At 39.1% G+C, this 17,714-nt stretch overlaps 1 protein-coding gene across 2 annotated transcripts in view; it reads right to left on the bottom strand.

Annotated features, from left to right (window-relative positions):
- CERS6 (ceramide synthase 6) overlaps positions 1 to 17,714 on the bottom strand; it is a 113,369-nt gene that overhangs the window by 43,244 nt on the left and 52,411 nt on the right. For both annotated transcript variants that reach the window (XM_086751436.1, XM_086751437.1), the window contains exon 4: positions 9,706 to 9,763. In XM_086751436.1, the coding sequence (XP_086607562.1) occupies positions 9,706 to 9,763 (58 nt within the window). The remainder of the gene's footprint in view (positions 1 to 9,705; positions 9,764 to 17,714) is intronic.

The raw sequence follows: 17,714 nt of genomic DNA, 5'->3' as shown, positions 1-17,714 counted from the left end.
AATAGCAAAACATGAAAAGCTCCTGGCAACAGAGGAGCACTGTGCTGAATACTTTGCTACAGGTATGAATGAGCCACCGTGGTTTCCAGATGAATGAAAACTATTTTTATCACAAAATTACCTAAATGAAACACTTTGGGAAATATCTCCTCTAAATCTTCCATTTTTATGTATAGGATACTGAAAAATTTGTATCTTTCAGAAAGTTGTGCTGCCAAGAAAATGAATACTGTGCTGAAGTCAAAATTGGCAACCAATCCACGTGGGGACACAAGGCCTGGTGGCCCCTCTTCCACCAGCCAGACCAACACTGTAACGTACAGTAAAGATGCTGTGCATTGCTCAGCACCAGCTTAACTCTCCAAATTGCTGATTACAGAGCATTCACTTATTACTCTGATGTTATTAAATACCCACAAGCTGGATTCCAAGTAGATAACATGAAAGTTACTTCTGGATGTATTTTTTAAATTAGTGCATTGCTTTTCCTCACCATGCTTATGTTAAATTTGTCCCCATTGTTCACATTGAAAGTCCTGTTGCCATCAGTGTCCTATTACTGAATTAGGAATATCACTGATATCTCCTTTTGCTTGTTTCTTTCAAAAACTTTGTTTCTTTTCAGCCACAAATAAATTCTGCCAGCCAGCTTAGCTTTGTCCTCTTTTGCCTGATTCAGTTATTATCTTAACTTCAAACAGCTCACATAATAAATTACTTCCTATGCCGAGAGGCCTTCTCTTATGAATTCTCACTGTCCAAAATGCATTCGTTTTCTTCGTTAATGTACACTGAAGTGCTGGAGTCATTTAAAATTAAGTTTCTCCACTGACTTTGATCTTTCTCACAGCATGACTCATGATTTGTATCTCAGACATCCAAAGCATTCTATTCATCTCTCCTAAATGCTCCCAACAATTTTTATGCCCTTTTGAAGAGATATCTGAAACAAATTTATTTTCCATTAGATGGGATCTAACTTTGGTCTTACTGGAAACCTTGTCCACTCATGATGCTTATTTAAAAATGTAATATATCATTTCCCCTTTTTCACAACTGCATCCTTCAGGAGACTGTAGCACAAGTGCTCTTTCCTGCTTGCACAGTTAATTAGAAATTGTTTAGCACTTAATGCTCATTCCTCCTTTCATGGAAAGGAATAAGAGTATGATTGGACTTAAACAGCCAAAATTATTTTAGCTTAACAATTTTCATCACTTACAGATACTCAGCAATTTGTTTTCTGATTTAAAAAAAAAGTAATCAAGAAAAATAGAGCCTAAATAAATTTTACAGCAAGTACAATCTGTCAAAGGCAGGCTTCATTTCCTTCCTCAGTGGCATACGTATCACATTATCCCTCTGTTAATAGCACAGTAAAATATCAAATGTCAGCATTGTGTTAAAAGGGCTCCACAGTGGCCTCTGACCTTCTTCGTTCAAACGGGAGTATTTACCCAGTATTGGGCAGATAAGCTCACTGAACAAAAGTAATGACAAGGTTTCCGTAATAAATAATATAACAACCTTTTAAGTACAATGTGGGAGGGAAACATCACAACAGATGCAGACCAGACTAGAAAAAGTGTCCAAATGAATGCCTGCTTCAAATATTTCAAGAATGAAGGAAACAGAGGGCAGCAGCAAGGGCTCTGGAGGCAAACCTCCTGCTTACAGCTCTTGCCACATTGTTGTTTTCCAGAGTCAGTTCTGGTTTCAACCAAGGTGGTAGATATTTCACAAACTCATGCTTTGGTATTAAAAACCATGAAAACCAGAAAATTTTAGCCTGGTTTAAGTAGTCTCGTTCTAAGAATCAGCCAATCAGATGTATTCCAAACAGTGGTGTGAATATTTCCAAGATGCTGCGTTTCTTGTATTATTCTGTTCTGCAAAATATCCAGAAGCATTAGCTTAATGAAAAAGTAAATGCAGCAGATATGGCAAGAAGAGATGGAAATACTGACCATATATATAATATAAATGAAATACTGACCATTCTAATGCAGCTCCATTTTTTCTGCTCTAAATTACATAAGTAACACGCAAGAAGTTCTGTGAATAGCTTTACAATAGCTGAGAAACTTATACAACAGTCAAGTCTGTTCTACTGCCCGAAAGACCAAAAACTGTCTAGGGCACTGGATATTTTCAATACAGCAATTTATTTTCAGTTTGGAGGTGCTCCTGTTTTGCAGTACATTTTTTTTTAAACACAGTTTAGATCTACAAAACTGATTGTTACCCATTATGAATCTTCACAGTAACATTAATCCAAAAAGTTAAAAAAGTCACAGCTACCAACGGCTGCCTTAGGCGACTCAGCTATTACAGGTGATCTTTGGTGCAGGATAGCTTCCAGCAGGAAGAGATGTTGTCCTCTTATAATTCCCATACAATATAGAGTAAAATAAATTTATTCTTTATTTCTAATTACAGTATTTGTCAAGAGTCCCCATGAAAGATGTTCTCCTTGCACTATAGAGGACTTGTGTGAAGAATTTGAAACTATTAATTTCTGTATTCCAACTTTTTTTGTTATTTCCTCCAGAACAATATAATTCTAATTAAAATCTCATTTAAACTGCAGCATGATGTTTGTTTTGAGATTATGAAAAGGCAATTTCACAGTCCTGATCCAAATGAAAATCCAGAAGTCCGAGTAAACACACTTACAAACAAGTAACCAACCAAACCTGTACCCCTGCATTACTCCATGTGCTAAAACTCAGCTCTTAGGGGAACAATTAAGAAAAAAACAGCACCGGTGTCAAAAAGATCTCACATGCAACTGTGAAACTACAACCTCCATTGTTTATTTATCAAAGTAATTTGTGACTGAATTAAGATGCTTTACTGAGTCAGTGCAGGGAAGTGTTTATAATGTATGCTGAGCATCCCATGAGCCTGCTGAGACTCTATACGGCTGAGAAAGAAACAGGTGAACAGAGTACAGCCAAGTCTGGCTTTCATAACAGAGAAAACACATCCTTGCTCTTTCAAATAGCAAGAGTGACTCAATTCAACCTGAATTTTCCAACACTGGAGATAACTTTGGGATAATGCCAGCAGTGTGTGGTTTTAATCCCTTTGTCTTTTAAGAAAAGTTTCTGTTTAAAGGAAAGATTAAATGGTATAAATGCACACAGACGTGCTGTAGTGATTTTACACTAATAGTAACTCCTCACCTTTCTGGGAGCATTTGGGCTGTATTATCACTTTGACCAAAAGTAAGAGTCCACCACCTCCTGGAGGTCTTTCAAAACATCTTACCATGACTAACCAGAGCAAATAGAGGGACAGTAGTTGCATTTTATCCTGTCCTGAATCTGACTAAAATAAGTCATCAGTAACCTACCAGCTGAGTGACCAGAAACTGAGACACACGTTTCCTTTAAGAAGGAAGTGTATGCCAGTGTTTGCAAAATTGTTTTATTTAACATCTAAAATAAATGGAGACAAATTTAACGACATCTGAACATATGATCGCATCCAGAACAGACCACAGGTTATTTGGAAAGAAAACTGAAGATGAAGTATCAGTGACAGAATAGAGGTAAGACATACATTCCAGCATACAGTGAAGCTATTAAATAGTTTAATACCAAAACAAAAGCTGCAAAATTGATAGAAAGATAAATAACAGGAAACTTCCAGAACCAGAATGGCAAATGAGACACCACTCCAGGTAAACGTCCCATTGTTCCTGTGTCCCAGTCTTATTTCCTACAGAGATATGAACTCACAGACCTTCACCACAGAGATGCCTCTTTCCCCAAGTACAACAATTATATGAAGCTGTTGTGTGTATCAACAACTATTTACTTCCTCTAACATTAACACTCTCAATAATGAGGAGATACAGGGGAACTGTAATACAGAAATGATGTCAAAAACCAGTCACCACACCATGAAGTGACAAGTTCTTTTTCTGTGTTTCAAATTAATGTGGTCTGACTTTAGCCTCTAAAATTCTTGACTATAAGCAATCCAAAATAGCATTTACAAATGTTATACTACTCTCCCGAGGCTGTAACATTTGCTTGTATCGCTGTTGCTATTTTGTTCCAAAAAGAGGCAAAGAACACGCCAACTCAACCGAGCAGCAGAATGAAGCACCCTCGTTCACAGCAAAGCATTAGGAGTCAGTTCTCTCTCAGCGCACATCGAAACTGCAGGCCACTCACAGAGCACCTCCTGCTGTCACACAGTAACAGCTAGCTCAGCGCTTAGCGCACACAAAAGGACAAGCACTTCATTTTCTTCTTTTGAAACATCCTATAGTTTCAAGAAAAAGGAACTTTCATAACAGCAGAAGTGGAGCTCTACCTGCTGGGTTGGTTTTTTTTTTTTTCTCCATACTACACTGCTATTTTTCTAGCTGCCTTCCATACATTTATGTCACTTGAGTAGGGTTTTGGAGTCAAATTTACACTTCAGTATGGTTTTCCTGTTGTTTTGCACTCTATCTACACCACTAGCAGTTCAATTACGTGTCAGACAGTTCTGCGGTCGGGGATGACTCCTTAGGAAGGGAGACACAGAGCTGATACTCAGTCAGCTGCGTATGTACAGAAGCTTGTTGCACCTGGCATTTTTTAAACACAGCTACAGTTTCCTCGCATCATCAGCCTTACTTAAACACTTTGAAAAAGAGCAAATCAAAAGTTATTTACTTATCCAGACAGATGGTCCTCTTGCCAGTAGGATACTGCCATGCAACTTCAGGTTTCCAAGTCTTCATATAGACTGCACAAGACTCTTACTGCAGGGACTTCACGCTCTTTGTGAGTTTGTAATTTTCATGGGCAATTAAAGGAAGGCAATTGAATGTGAAAAGTCACCATATGTCACCTGGAAGCTTTGCTTCCAGATGTTTGTAAAGGTTTTTCACTCTACAGCATTATACAGATATTGCTTAGCACCAAGGATCAGCAAGCAAGTAACAAGCCAATCCTGAACTCCTCACCTGTTTCTTTATTGCCAACGCTAATGCTAATATTTCCATTTAATGGGAGCACAATCAGACCATTAACTCTTAATGAGCCAAGCCACTATTGATTTAATTGCAAATATTACTGAAGAAAACAAAAATGTTATCTTGTTCCTATGTTAGAGATAAGCAAAGCAATGTCACTGGCACTACACATCTTGTTGGCACCAATACTGGTGTGGTGCTCTGCAAGGAAGTGTTTTGTAGACATGCAAATGAAACAAATGGTAGTGCTGAAAAATCTCAGCCGCAGTCAGAAAGGGGAAGATGTTGCATATATATGATTAGAGTGGAAATAAATGATTGGTTATTTATCTTTTATGCTTCAAATCTTAGTGATTCATAAATATACAAAGAACACTCTACTATCTTTATTAACAGGGTAAAAGAACGTGCTTCTGGGCATGCTGGTTATTATGCCAACTCCTAAGTAAGTATTGGAGCTGGCAATGAGTAATGAAGGAAAGTTTCACGTTCTCCTTGAAAGTTGGTGTCTCAGTCACAGAAAAACAATAATCATCAAAACTGCCCTTAAAAAAGATAATATTGGAGGTAGAAAGTTAACTGGCTTGAACTCTAACCTACATTTACATCAATCCCTCTTCTCATAAAGTATCAGAAATGACAGAGGTGACTTCAAATTTGAATTACGATGACCTGTTTCAACCTCTCAGCGCATAAGCCACCATGCTAGGAAGGAGGACAGAGCATCCTGCATCACTAAGTCTGTGGAAGGTGGGAGTTCAGCCTGGAGCAGAGAGTGCTCCTGACTGCAGGGCATGTCCTGAAACACAGTGCTACAGGGCGCTGGGGTGGAGTGACAAACCCATCAATCTCCCAGTGTCTGCTTTACACTCATTACCTAGAAAGTTAACAGTTTATTTTAATCAAATTGAAAGTTCTGGTTTGGAAGAACAGAGACAAACATACATTTCACTTCAACAATGAGAAACACTTTGGAAAGCAGAAAGTCTCATCCCACTGTTCCACCACTTGGTAATACAAATAAGATAGCTACAATTTAAAGGGTTAGAGAGGACTTTAAGGAGAAGTACAAATTTATAAGGAACATTTTAAAAAGAAACCAAGACCAATGAAACAATTTAATCTTTCAGATGCTTTGACATTGAAATGTTATTAATTACTTCACTAGTTACAGACAGTGACAGCAAACCCCCTAATACAATTAAACTTTGCAGCTCTGTAACAGTAATTTACTTATTTTGATGCAAGGAAAGTGGGAAAAAAAAAAGGCTGAAGGCACACAGGATCTGGGGAAGGGAGGAATGTCTAGTATGAATAAATACTAATAACTATGGTAAAAATTTTGCTGAAGTCTGTTGGTCTCTTATGCATACATATTAAGACACAACTTGTAGGTGATGCAACGGTTCGGCTGCATATCTGGAAGGCTGTGAGCTACTCCTCTAAGTGTGGTCCATTTGTGAGTAAGAAAACAACTCCCTTGCCTTGTCTACTCTCTTACCAAAGACTTAATTCTCTCACTTCACTGCAACTTTTTGAAAGGGCCATGTATTTCCTTGATATTGCAAACATTTATAAGACATACCAATCACACAGCTGCACCCTGCAGTTAAAATCACCTCCTGACTGAAGAAGGCAGACACCAATCCTAGAAGTTGCACTTCTAGTGTTTCTTTAGGCCCAAGAAAAGGGAAACAATCAAAGCAGCTGGATATGGTGTTGGCATTATAAGAAAGAATTTTGTTCATACAATGTCATTTCATGAGTGATGTGTTATCACAACAAAGGCAAAGTTGACAAGATACACCCATTTGAGTCAGGAGGCACCAAGGACAAGATCAGTACAGACTCCATAAAGGTCTCCTGCCTTGAGAGTTCAGTGGTGGAGTTGGCAGGAGGTGGGGGAGAGTGCTGTGAAGCAGCTGTTGTATGACCCAGAGGCTGTGAAAAGCAGATGTCCATATGGATAGAGGGAGGAAGCATGAGGTTTTGTGCATTTTACATTGCTAAAAACCATGATACACAATATCAGAGCCTGATCATGATACCATTGCCTACAACAAACAGCCACATGCAGGACACCCTGCTGCCAATCCTCTGCCTTCCGCGCCTGAAGGATTTTCCTGAGTTCATGGTGGACTTTATTCAGCAAAAGGGTCCAATCTACAGTGTCTTGCAGACACCACTAAGACAAAAACTTATTTAAAACATACAGGTTGATAGGTTCTGTTGCAGCATGTGTGCCATGCTGACAGTATCACACTTTCAGAACTAAAACAGAGTTGATAAGTCTGCTAACTAATTACTTGTTATTAAGCTTGACCATATCTTGCCAAAAAGCCAGATAAGCTTGTCAGCTCTACAAAACCACCAAAGACCTAATGACAGTCTTTGCACGAATGGTGGTTTGCCAGAGTATCCTGGTTAGATCTTCCTTGAGTAATTTGGTGGGCACAAGGAAACACAGACATCCACCTTTCCGCTGATACTGCACCGATGCAGTAATATTGCTTTATGCAGCAAAAAGCGAAGGTGACAGTAGAAGACAAAGTAGCAATGATTCATGTGCTGTGGGCATTACAAGAAAAGTGTTTTCAGAAAGAACCTAAAAGGTGAATTTCACCTCTAGGCAAAGGGCCAGCACAAAGCAAACGATCTCTAAACTAGCTCAAAGTGGTGCTTAAGTAATTGGTAGGCTCCATGCCAGTCTTGTAGGTAAAAATGAATTTCACCCTCAAACTACGGAAGGAACATTTAAGAGAGCCAAATGTGAACAAACCAACCATCAAGTCAGCAACATATGCAGCAGAGCAAAGGAGTGGCAGGTTGCAAGGAGACTACATCAGGTTGGGAGGGAAGGACAATGACACAGAAGTCGGAGTATTTTGTTGCCTGTCAATTCAAGAGCCAACAAAGAAACTACAAAAGAGGCAATGCATTGGGCATAGTGTTTTAGGGAGAGCCTTTTGTACAATTGAGTTGTTTCACTTTTCCAAAGGGAGTACCTCGTGAGAGCAAAAGTCATAAGACCAACTAATAAGGAGCACTTTCCACTCAAGATGGCAAAACCAGCTTTCTCCAACCAGGGATCTTAACTATCCAGAAACAAACAAACCAATCAACCTTGAATGATTCTGTTCATTTCAAAAGCACCAAAATACAGTCTCCCTTCTAAAAATATATTCTGAAAGAAGTGTCTCCCTCCTGATTTTGGGGTCTGGATTTTATTCCCTGCAAAACTAGATTTCTCCTCTAAGTGGACCTAGCAAAACCTTTGGTGTCTGATGAAGAGCAAAAAGCCTGTAGTTTTTTTTTAGTTACACAATGTTACTACAGAGATGGTGTAAATATAAATACAATTACAATCATAATTTTGTTAATTTACATAGATTCGCATGTGAAAGACCTGAGCATATGAAGCAGAACACTGGAATAACAACTATAGTGTAAAATTTTGCAAGACTCATTTACAACACTGTGTAAAGATGAGTAATTAAAAATACATATGCAATTCCATAATGAACAAGTTTTCTTTGTAAAAATTAAACATGTTGAAAAGTAAACTTACAGCAAAATTACATAACTAATCCTTGTTAAAGCTTGTTAAGCAAGCAATGGTATACCTTGTTTAAACAATCACACTGTGCCAGCCAGCTCTCCTCAAATTTCAGTGATATGCTGAACTGGGAGGAAGACATCCTGCACTATTCTCAGATTTCATACCACAGACATGGACAGAATCAAAGGCAGAAAGCAGAGTATCAGATCATGACCATACAGCATGTTAATGGATGAGGTACACACAAAGTATAAACGTTCAAAGAGACAGGGAGAGGTTGCACACTACATGCTGCTCTGGTCTGTTTGGAGGACTGGTACACACACTTCACGTCCCATCCTCCACAAAGGCACATCAAGCTGACTAGCACCTGGGACAGTCTCAATATTTGCAACCTTAAAAATTACCAGGATTTTTTTTTTAATAGCTACTTTTACTTACAAAGCACATGAAACATTTAGGATACATTTTCTTGTGTCAATTTTTCGTTCAAAACAAAGAAGATAAGATTTAATTAATGTACTGAGACCACACATTCCCCTCCTTTTACCTCTCAGTATTACACAAACACGGCCAAACTTGCACAAAAGCTTTGAGAAATAATAACATTGTAAAAACAATGCACACCATAAATCCATATTATGTCTATGGCAGAGTTAACAGACCTATGCCAGGGTGTTTAGAAGCTATCAATATCTTTCTCTGCTTAAATCACCAGAAACACAGCATTGATGGGAAACTCCATGCAAAGTCCTTTCCACAGTATATCAAAGAATGGGCAAAAAATAGTATTTTACAAAACACAAATGGATTTTGTTTTTTAATAAAAAGCAACCTCTGCCAGAGGCATTTAAATAAGAACAATGCAGAAATTGAGATGAATACTTTGGTAAGCCTTACTGCCAGCTTGATGCCTATAGTTAAAAGTAATGAAAGTGAAAGTGAACTAGGCATGTTGCTAGATGCATTTTTTTTTACCCCATTAAATATGATAAGAACTTATATTCCTTACCAATGCCAGGAGCAATTCACTTTACGAATGCAAAATAAATTTTAATTTTTATTCTTCATGAACGTAAGTTTTACGCCTGTGTTTTATATTATACCTATACAAGACTTCTGACAAATCTGTGATGTGTTATGGAAGCATAATAATATAAGTGCCTACCTTTTTCAGGAACCGTACTCCATAGGTAAATATATAAAGGTAAAATGTAAATCTCCACCTGCAAAAGGTACAAGAAATTAACTCTGGGATATCAGGTTTACATACTTTACAGTTCAACACATGATTTCTTATGGCTCTGCCCAAACACCACACCCTGGTTACATTAACAGAAGTTGAAGCAAAGTTTTGGTCTGATATTCTATGACTTTTGTTATCGACCATTGTGCTTGTCTGCCTGCTTTTCATGGCCTCCCGTTAGCCCTCTGAAAATACTGGCTAATTTCATCTAAACATACAAGGAAAAAAAAAACATTTTCAAGGATTGTTAAGTTTTTTAAAGTTTCATTAAAGCTAACAGGACAATGGAGGACAGAGTACAACTTGCACACCTATTGCAGGGAGGTTCACTTGTTATTAGACACTAGAAAAAAGATAATAACAAATTTTATCAGGACTTCAGCAAGTGATGTTAGAGTGCTGCACATCAATTACAGTCTTTAGTAATGAAAAGCATCACCCACAACGAGCTGGAATTTCACTTAGCAGATTACAGCACTTCACTCTTGCTTTTAAGGAAGTGCATTTGTGTCAGATAGATACGCGAGATACACATACACTTCCAAAGAGTTCCCTTGATAAAGGTGATTCCATATTTTCCCAAGTACACACAAAATAATTGCTGGGCTTCTAGTTTTTCTTTTTAAGTAGAGGCAAACTAGAAGCCAGGATCAAGAGAAACCAACAGGAGATGTAATACAAAACCAACCTCTCCTCTATGTCTTTCTCCCTTCCCCAACAAAAGAAGAGATACAGAGTATCTCCCTATCTTTTGGATCCATTAGTGGCTTAGGAAAGAAGAATCAATGGAAGTATAAGGAAATAAAAACAAAACCTCATGCAGTATAAATTCTTAGAGGAATAGGGTTTTTTCCAAGGTTTCAAGTGACTGCACAAATATGCTTGACATAAAGACCAGTGTGGTACTATTAATAACATTTATAGCAGGATGAGATTTAGTTTCCTTAGTGTGAGGCAATATTGCAGTGTGAATCATCTTCAATTACATATTTTACAGCACTTATGACTTTCTCTCCACTGGCAAAACTATTAGCTTATGGTTAATTGGCACTGAAGTGTGTTCAGACATTACTGGAATGGTTTCAACATTGAAAACGCTCCTATGTAAAAGAAGGTTAACCCAAACCTTCATCTTCAAAGTTACTTTTACAAGTATTTAGAAAGGAAGTTGTGTCATACATAAACAACCCTCTGAGAAGTTGGGTACAGGAGAGTGTAAGAGCATCAATGAGATTTGAAGTGTGATACTTCAGCTGAACAGAAATGCTCTCTGATCCTGTAGCCTCCACAGCACTGCAAAGATTAATTTATTCAATTGACACGACACAAATACCAATCCCTTCAAGGGTTCAGTCACGCTAGCAACTCGTCTCGCAGCTTTCATGCTGGCAGTTTCCTCAAGTTACTGCAAAAAGAGAGGACTTGACATGAAACATTAGTTGTGCTGGTAGAAACCTTCAGATCACGCACATGGAAGAAAAAGCAAGGACAGCAATATAAAGGAAGTTTTTATCTGGGTAACAATTTTTTAGGCCAGTCCTACAGCTAGGAAACTTGCCATTTAATTTCAAGGTTACATATGTCATCTAGTGAAAGTCTGAAGGCTGTCACTGAAAATAAAAATATTAGGAGGGAAAAACTGTTTAACCTAATCTCACTTTTTAGCACTCCCAGTGCCCTTCTTTCACTCTTAACTCTGAGCAAAGAGTTCTCTTGTTTTAAAAATCCCCTCAATATCATCTTTATTTCACATTTCTCCAAGCAAAATTTGTAACATATTTCAGGACATTTGTAGCTTGCTCTTGGGAGATGCAATATTACACAGAGGCATTCAAAGGCAGTCCAAAGGATTTGATATATGTTAATGGTTAAGTTTTAGATGGTGGGTCTCCAGGACTTTCCAGCCTGTATGGATGTCTGCAAGACTCTAGTTGCAGTGTTTGCCGCAGCTATCACCTCAGAGGAAATAAAAAGGTTCTTCCTTGAAATAAGCAAATTCAGAAACACTGACTTCCCAGTCTAACTTTCCACCCACCCCCCCAAAGCACTGCCACTGCTGTAGATCTGTGCTAAAGCCACGAATTGCCCTGTAGGAGAATTCCTGGAGCTTCAGGAAAACCTCACAGTCAAGAGCCACCAGCTGCTACTGGGGTCTGCCAAAGACAATCAACTTGCTCCGACTGTTCAAACACTACAAAGGTGATACATGCATACATAACATACACTACTGGTCTTTTTTCCTCTTTTTCTCTAACCTGGATTGAGCATCAGAAGATAAAGTAAGGCTTGGAACCAGGTGACAGACAAGCTGGTCAAAGTGCTAACTTCTTAAAGAATAAGTAATATTGGTAGAAAAAGCTGCTCATTCCTGCTAAACAACATCCTCAAAAGCTATTCAACAAACTTCTGGCTTGGTCAAACCGCAATAAAAAAAAAATTCAGAACAAAGAAACTTGGAATTGGCCCCCAGCACATTTAGCATCATTACTCCGCTAACTCCGGTGGTAGCAGAGCTACCAAGGACCTTCCACTGCCCTGTACCAGGCAGCTAGCTGTCTTTTCTGTGGGCTTCAAAGGGAAATTCTGCTGGCTCAATACCGCAACTGGAATCCCAGTTTCATAAAAAGAAGTCCAAGGAGTATCCCACATTTTTTACTGCTACTTGAGAAAGTTTATTGCTGAAATTAACAGAAAAAAAATCCACTGGCAAAGATCAAATAGATGAACGCAAGAAGGTTGGGAAGAAAACCTTGGAGATCCTCTGTCAACCAATCTGGTATACCCTGTCATACCCAATTCAACTAAAACTATTTAAGTGGACACTCGAGCAAGCATTTCACTGATTTCATGTACATGTCTAACCAGCTTCCCTTCATCCTGAAGAGTTTTGTCCTTAAAATTTCCCTCCAAATTTCTGCTCTGAAATGTGAAATTAAACTTCAGCTAACAAAATCAAATTGTTCAAGCAATGTTCAAGCAAAGCACCCCCCCAACCCACATACACCCATACATATTTTGCAGAGCCCACTGCATGAGGTTCGTGCTGTGTCAGACGATGTCCTCCCCGTGGACCTGCTGTGAAGCACAGTGAGCTCAGCATGGCTGCTCTCCCAGAAAAAGAGACGCTTCTCCCAGAAATAACTCTGAAGAGGCACAAGGCATCTCTGCTCCTGCAGTTTTCCCCTTCTTCCATTTCTTTCGCAGGAAAACCAGCCGGCTGGGCTGTGAACACAAGCACTCCTGCAGAGTCCCCAGCTTTGCACCGCGCCCCTGGCAGCGCACACCCCTTACAGCTCTGATACCAAACCAGTGCCTGCTGCCCAGCAATGATGAGCAAAGATCAAAAGTTATCTAAGTGAAACGTTAAAAACATAACAACCATTTTTGCTTCCCAAATAGTAGCTGTCATTTACAGTGCTGCTTTTCCCACTGATTTGCTACAGTCAGGGCCACAAACAGTAATGCAAGAATGCCAACACTTCACAGCAGTTAAAACCCCCTTCATATTTAGCAACTAGCCATGGGCTCACCACACAGCCAGTTTCTTCAACTGCAGGCATTCTGAAAACTATTTTCAGAGAAACTGTAGACCTCTGAAGTTTTTCCCATAGAAATTAATTTCAGTAAAACTTCAGATTTGCTGTTCTGTCACCCGCTGCTCAACTCCTGGCAGTGGCTGACAGACCTCTGTGCTCAGGCTTTGGGCTGAAAGCCAAACCAAGCCTAAAGCAAACTCCACAGGTGCAGGCCTTGGCTCTGGAGAAGATGAGAAGGCTTCAACTGCCATCACGCAGCTTGTTTTCCCTTCATTTCAATCCCCACTGTCTGACTGAACTGTGTGAGCACATAGCTGGGCTATTGCAATCGTTAGCTGAGACAGAAAACTATTTTTGCTGCCATGATTTCCTGTGGCTGTGAAGATTATGTTCACTGTGAAAGTGCTCAAAGAAGCATTTCTGAGGCTGAGTTTAAACAATACTGAATGTTTACTTCTTTTAAATGGGAAGCATTGCTAAGTTCCCCAAGTAACCACTGTGACTTAAAGCTGCCCATGTTTTACCCTTACATTGCATTTTTCTGCTCCCTCAAACACAGCACGAGAGCCTTCAACTTTCTGACTCACTCAAGGGGACTTAATCCAATTAATGCTGCTCCTGACATAGCCAGAGGTACGCATTCCTTCTAGATGGTTATGTTTAAGAAGAGATATTTAGAGGATGATCCCCAAACCAACACACTCTGAACTTTTGGATCAGCTTCTTAATATTTGTGACATTGTCTACTGACCTACTACAGCTTCTGGTTTAGGTTTAAAAAACCCCAAAACCAAACATCAACAAACAAACAGCAACTCTCCTCCTCTAAAACAACAGAAAACCCCCACAAAGATAATATTTTTTTTAGGCAATAAACCATGTAAAAATACAAAACAGAGCACAAAAAAGTAAAGCTTAATCCATCCAAACCCTCGGAGGACTTCTAGCACCTCAAACATTTAGTGGTCTCACAAATTCAAACTTAAGACCTTTTGTATTGTATCACAAGTGTTGATTGTACAACATTAACACTTCAATCTTACAGTAATTAAGTTGCACAAAACTGTGCTTTTGTATCAGGCAGAGGACAATTCAGGTGTTACTGTGTTTCACTCTGAGCAATCTTTTTGGATGTTTTCCCTTCCCTGATCGAAGCCCTAACACACACAAGCAGTGAGCAGTGCAATCCCACACGTTTGTTAGGGAATTGACTATTAATATTTCACAACCTGCATCACTATCTAGAAGAGTAAAGCAACAAATTGCCACCTTCTTTTGAGACATCAGCTTTTTAAAGAATTTAGAAAATTAAAAGTTACAACTCTTTTCCAAGCAGAACTCAAAAAAAGACAGAGTGGAGGTTATTTGATAACCCAGCGTACTCTGAGCATTCGGTCTGATACACAAGGATGTATGTTTTCACTTGCAAATTTTCAGAGATCTCCTAAAGAATTTCTATGTTAAGTTTCAATCTCACAATCTCCTTCACCTAATAAAGCTTTTTCGAAAAAAAACCCAAGAGTTTTATTAAATCCTACCTCTGTGCATGCTTAGATCACGACAAAGACAGACCTCTACACTGAAAGCCCAAACACAGAGCAGATCAGAAACACTATTAGCAGGTAGGACTGCCCCATGGCACACTTCCAGTTGGTTCAGTAACCAGACAGAAGTGCAACTTTGCTTCAAACAGTTTGTACCCTCCACTAAATCTTTACTTATCTTCATTCCTGATATCTAGTCTCATACAAAGCTGCAAGTGTGACAATGTTTGATGGTAGTAGCTCCACTGCTCCAATTTGCTGCCTCCCAAGATTTCTGTAATGGTCATTTGCTACATTTCTGCAAAGCTTGGCAGATGCAAGTGGATATAAAGAATGTTAAATAAATAAACAAATAAATCTTCTTGCCCATTTTGGCATGGTACTGCTGTTGAGTTAGACTGGAGCAAGCACACAAATGGTAAATAGTTCCTGCACTACAATTAAGCAGGAGTTATTTGAGGAAGGAGACAGTGATGCACAGCTCACTAAGATGTGCAAAATAGCAGGTATGATAAATTGAGAAATCTTTATTGCTTTTCTCTTCAATTTTCTGGCTTAAGATTTGACTGTCATCGGATTATCTTCTTGGCTGCAGTTTGAATCAGTTATTTAATATTTAATGTTACAGTGCCACTTGAGACTAGTCCTGTCCTAAATCTGTATGCTCAAAATGCAGCTCTGAAAGTCTTAAGAGCAAAATTTAGTAGTGCAAAAAAAAAGGGAAAGGAAACACAGTACTACATTCTGAAGTGATGCAGTTTTATAAATGATAAAGCATGTTTATATAATTAGACCAGAAAAGATGCATAATACAATAGGCGCTTTGGCAATTCCTTCTAGGTTACATGGCTCCGTTCAATGGTTATGCAACTGTTCTCTTCTGAGTGCTTCGAGGACTACATGAAATAAAGCTCTGGTAAGACCTCAGAGATCTATTAGAATTGCCAAATCTTGCCCTGCCAAGATGTACTACTATCTGGACAGCTCATGAGAACAGCACACAGAAAAACCACATGTCACTGCCATGCACCCACTCCTGTGGTCTGATCAACAGAACTGTTTTCACATCAGTGATGTTCAATGCACACAGCTGACAAGTCTTGGAGAGAAAAAACAACCCGAAGTCTTTCCAACCTGGACCTCTAGTCTCCATTCTTACTAGCGAACTTACAAGTGACCTGTTTCCAAACACGGCCTTTCAGCTCCCCTGTGGATATCACAACAGCTGCTCACTGTCTCATTCAAAACATAACAATAGGAACAAAAACGTAAAATCTTACAGATAGCATGTGTTTTTCACCTAGCAGTTGTCCTAGCCATGATGGCCAACATATATGCGTAAGGAAACTTTTGTAACAGGTAATTATCTTCTTAGACCAACATGTATTAGCTGTTTCTATTTTTTCTCTTGCTGAACATTACTTTCCTGTAACATTAAGTCATCTGCCTCAGACTGGTTTTTAGCCTGTTAAAGCAGATGCTGATCCCTTATGGGTATTGATCTTTCCAGAACCAGGCTAGGTTTGTGTTTTTTCTCCATTTCCCTGAAGAAACTGCCCAGCTGTGCAGCATATTTCGATCTGGGCAGCACACACTGAGTCTACGCACAGCAACCACACACCCTTCACGTTACATGGTTATAGATGAGGTTTCTGGGAAGGGTTTGCTGTTCCTTCACATTCTATACTGCCATTTCAGATTACAAACCTTGCCATCTTCTAAGCAGGAGTTGCAGTGCTGACATAGCTGAGATAGGAGGATAAGCAAAGTTTGAAGCAGTACATTAAAACCTTGCCTTGTCCTTATTTTTATTTTCCCTTTTGCATCCTGAAGAAGTACATTTACTTAGTCATTTATGTTCCTCCCCTTTCCCTACCTCCCAGTCATCTTTTACTCCATCACTAAAACTTTAGAAAAAACATTACAAGACGCTCGTTACAATGAAGGTTGTTTTTTGGTGTGTTTTTTGTTGTTAAAGATTTAACATATTATCCTTCAGTGTTCCAAGCACATTACAAAGAAACAGGCAGAAAATTTTTGTATTACTCTTGCTGCTCATTAGAGCAGCAAGAATAAAACTAAAGAAGCCAGAAACCCCAATTTACCAAGAAGCACCATCTAACCAAACTATACTCATTAGTCTGAAAGTATTTAAATAACTAACTGTAAGGGATAGTATTAAATATTTCAAAGTACAGTTTCTGCAGCACCTTGTACTGAATATTTCCTGTCTGATAGTCACAATTTCAGCCTGTTTCAGGGCCTGATCCTAGAAGATCTAACGTGCAAGTAACCAGAACTACATGAGCATTACTTGACTCCTCTGGAGAAATCCATGACAAAATTTAACTCTCACGTACTCATGTTTTTTTCATCTGCCAGTTTCTTGAGCTTCAGGGAAGTAAAAAACAAAGCATCCCTGAATGAGCAAATGCTGGTCACCAGTCAATAAAAACAGATGGGCCCATCACACTAATGGGATCAGTAAAACAGAAAAGCGGAATTACACGGACATACATGAAGCGCAAAATGTGTAGTGTCCAGATGAAGTTACCAGAAAGGTCTTCATTGCAGCCTGGGCTCTGTGTTCTGCCACAGCAGGTCTGTGCATACCCACCCTGGCAAGACACCAAAGCAGGGGAAGACAGAAGCTATATTAAACATTGGGTTACCACATGCCTATGGCTACACTAACAACTACCATAGCATAAATTCCAAAAAGCATTAGGGGAACTAGCAAGTTTCTCACCTCCACCAGCACGGCATATATGTTTTCTTGTGGAGGCCGCTGTCAACATCCATTCAGCCATAAGCTACTGCTTGATTCTTTTGAGCCTAACAGCACTCCAGC

The sequence above is a fragment of the Chlamydotis macqueenii genome, chromosome 6 (assembly GCF_036417535.1).
Source record: "Chlamydotis macqueenii isolate bChlMac1 chromosome 6, bChlMac1.mat, whole genome shotgun sequence".
NCBI classification, from domain to species: Eukaryota; Metazoa; Chordata; class Aves; order Otidiformes; family Otididae; genus Chlamydotis; species Chlamydotis macqueenii.
This window is presented reverse-complemented; position numbering and strand designations above follow the sequence as displayed.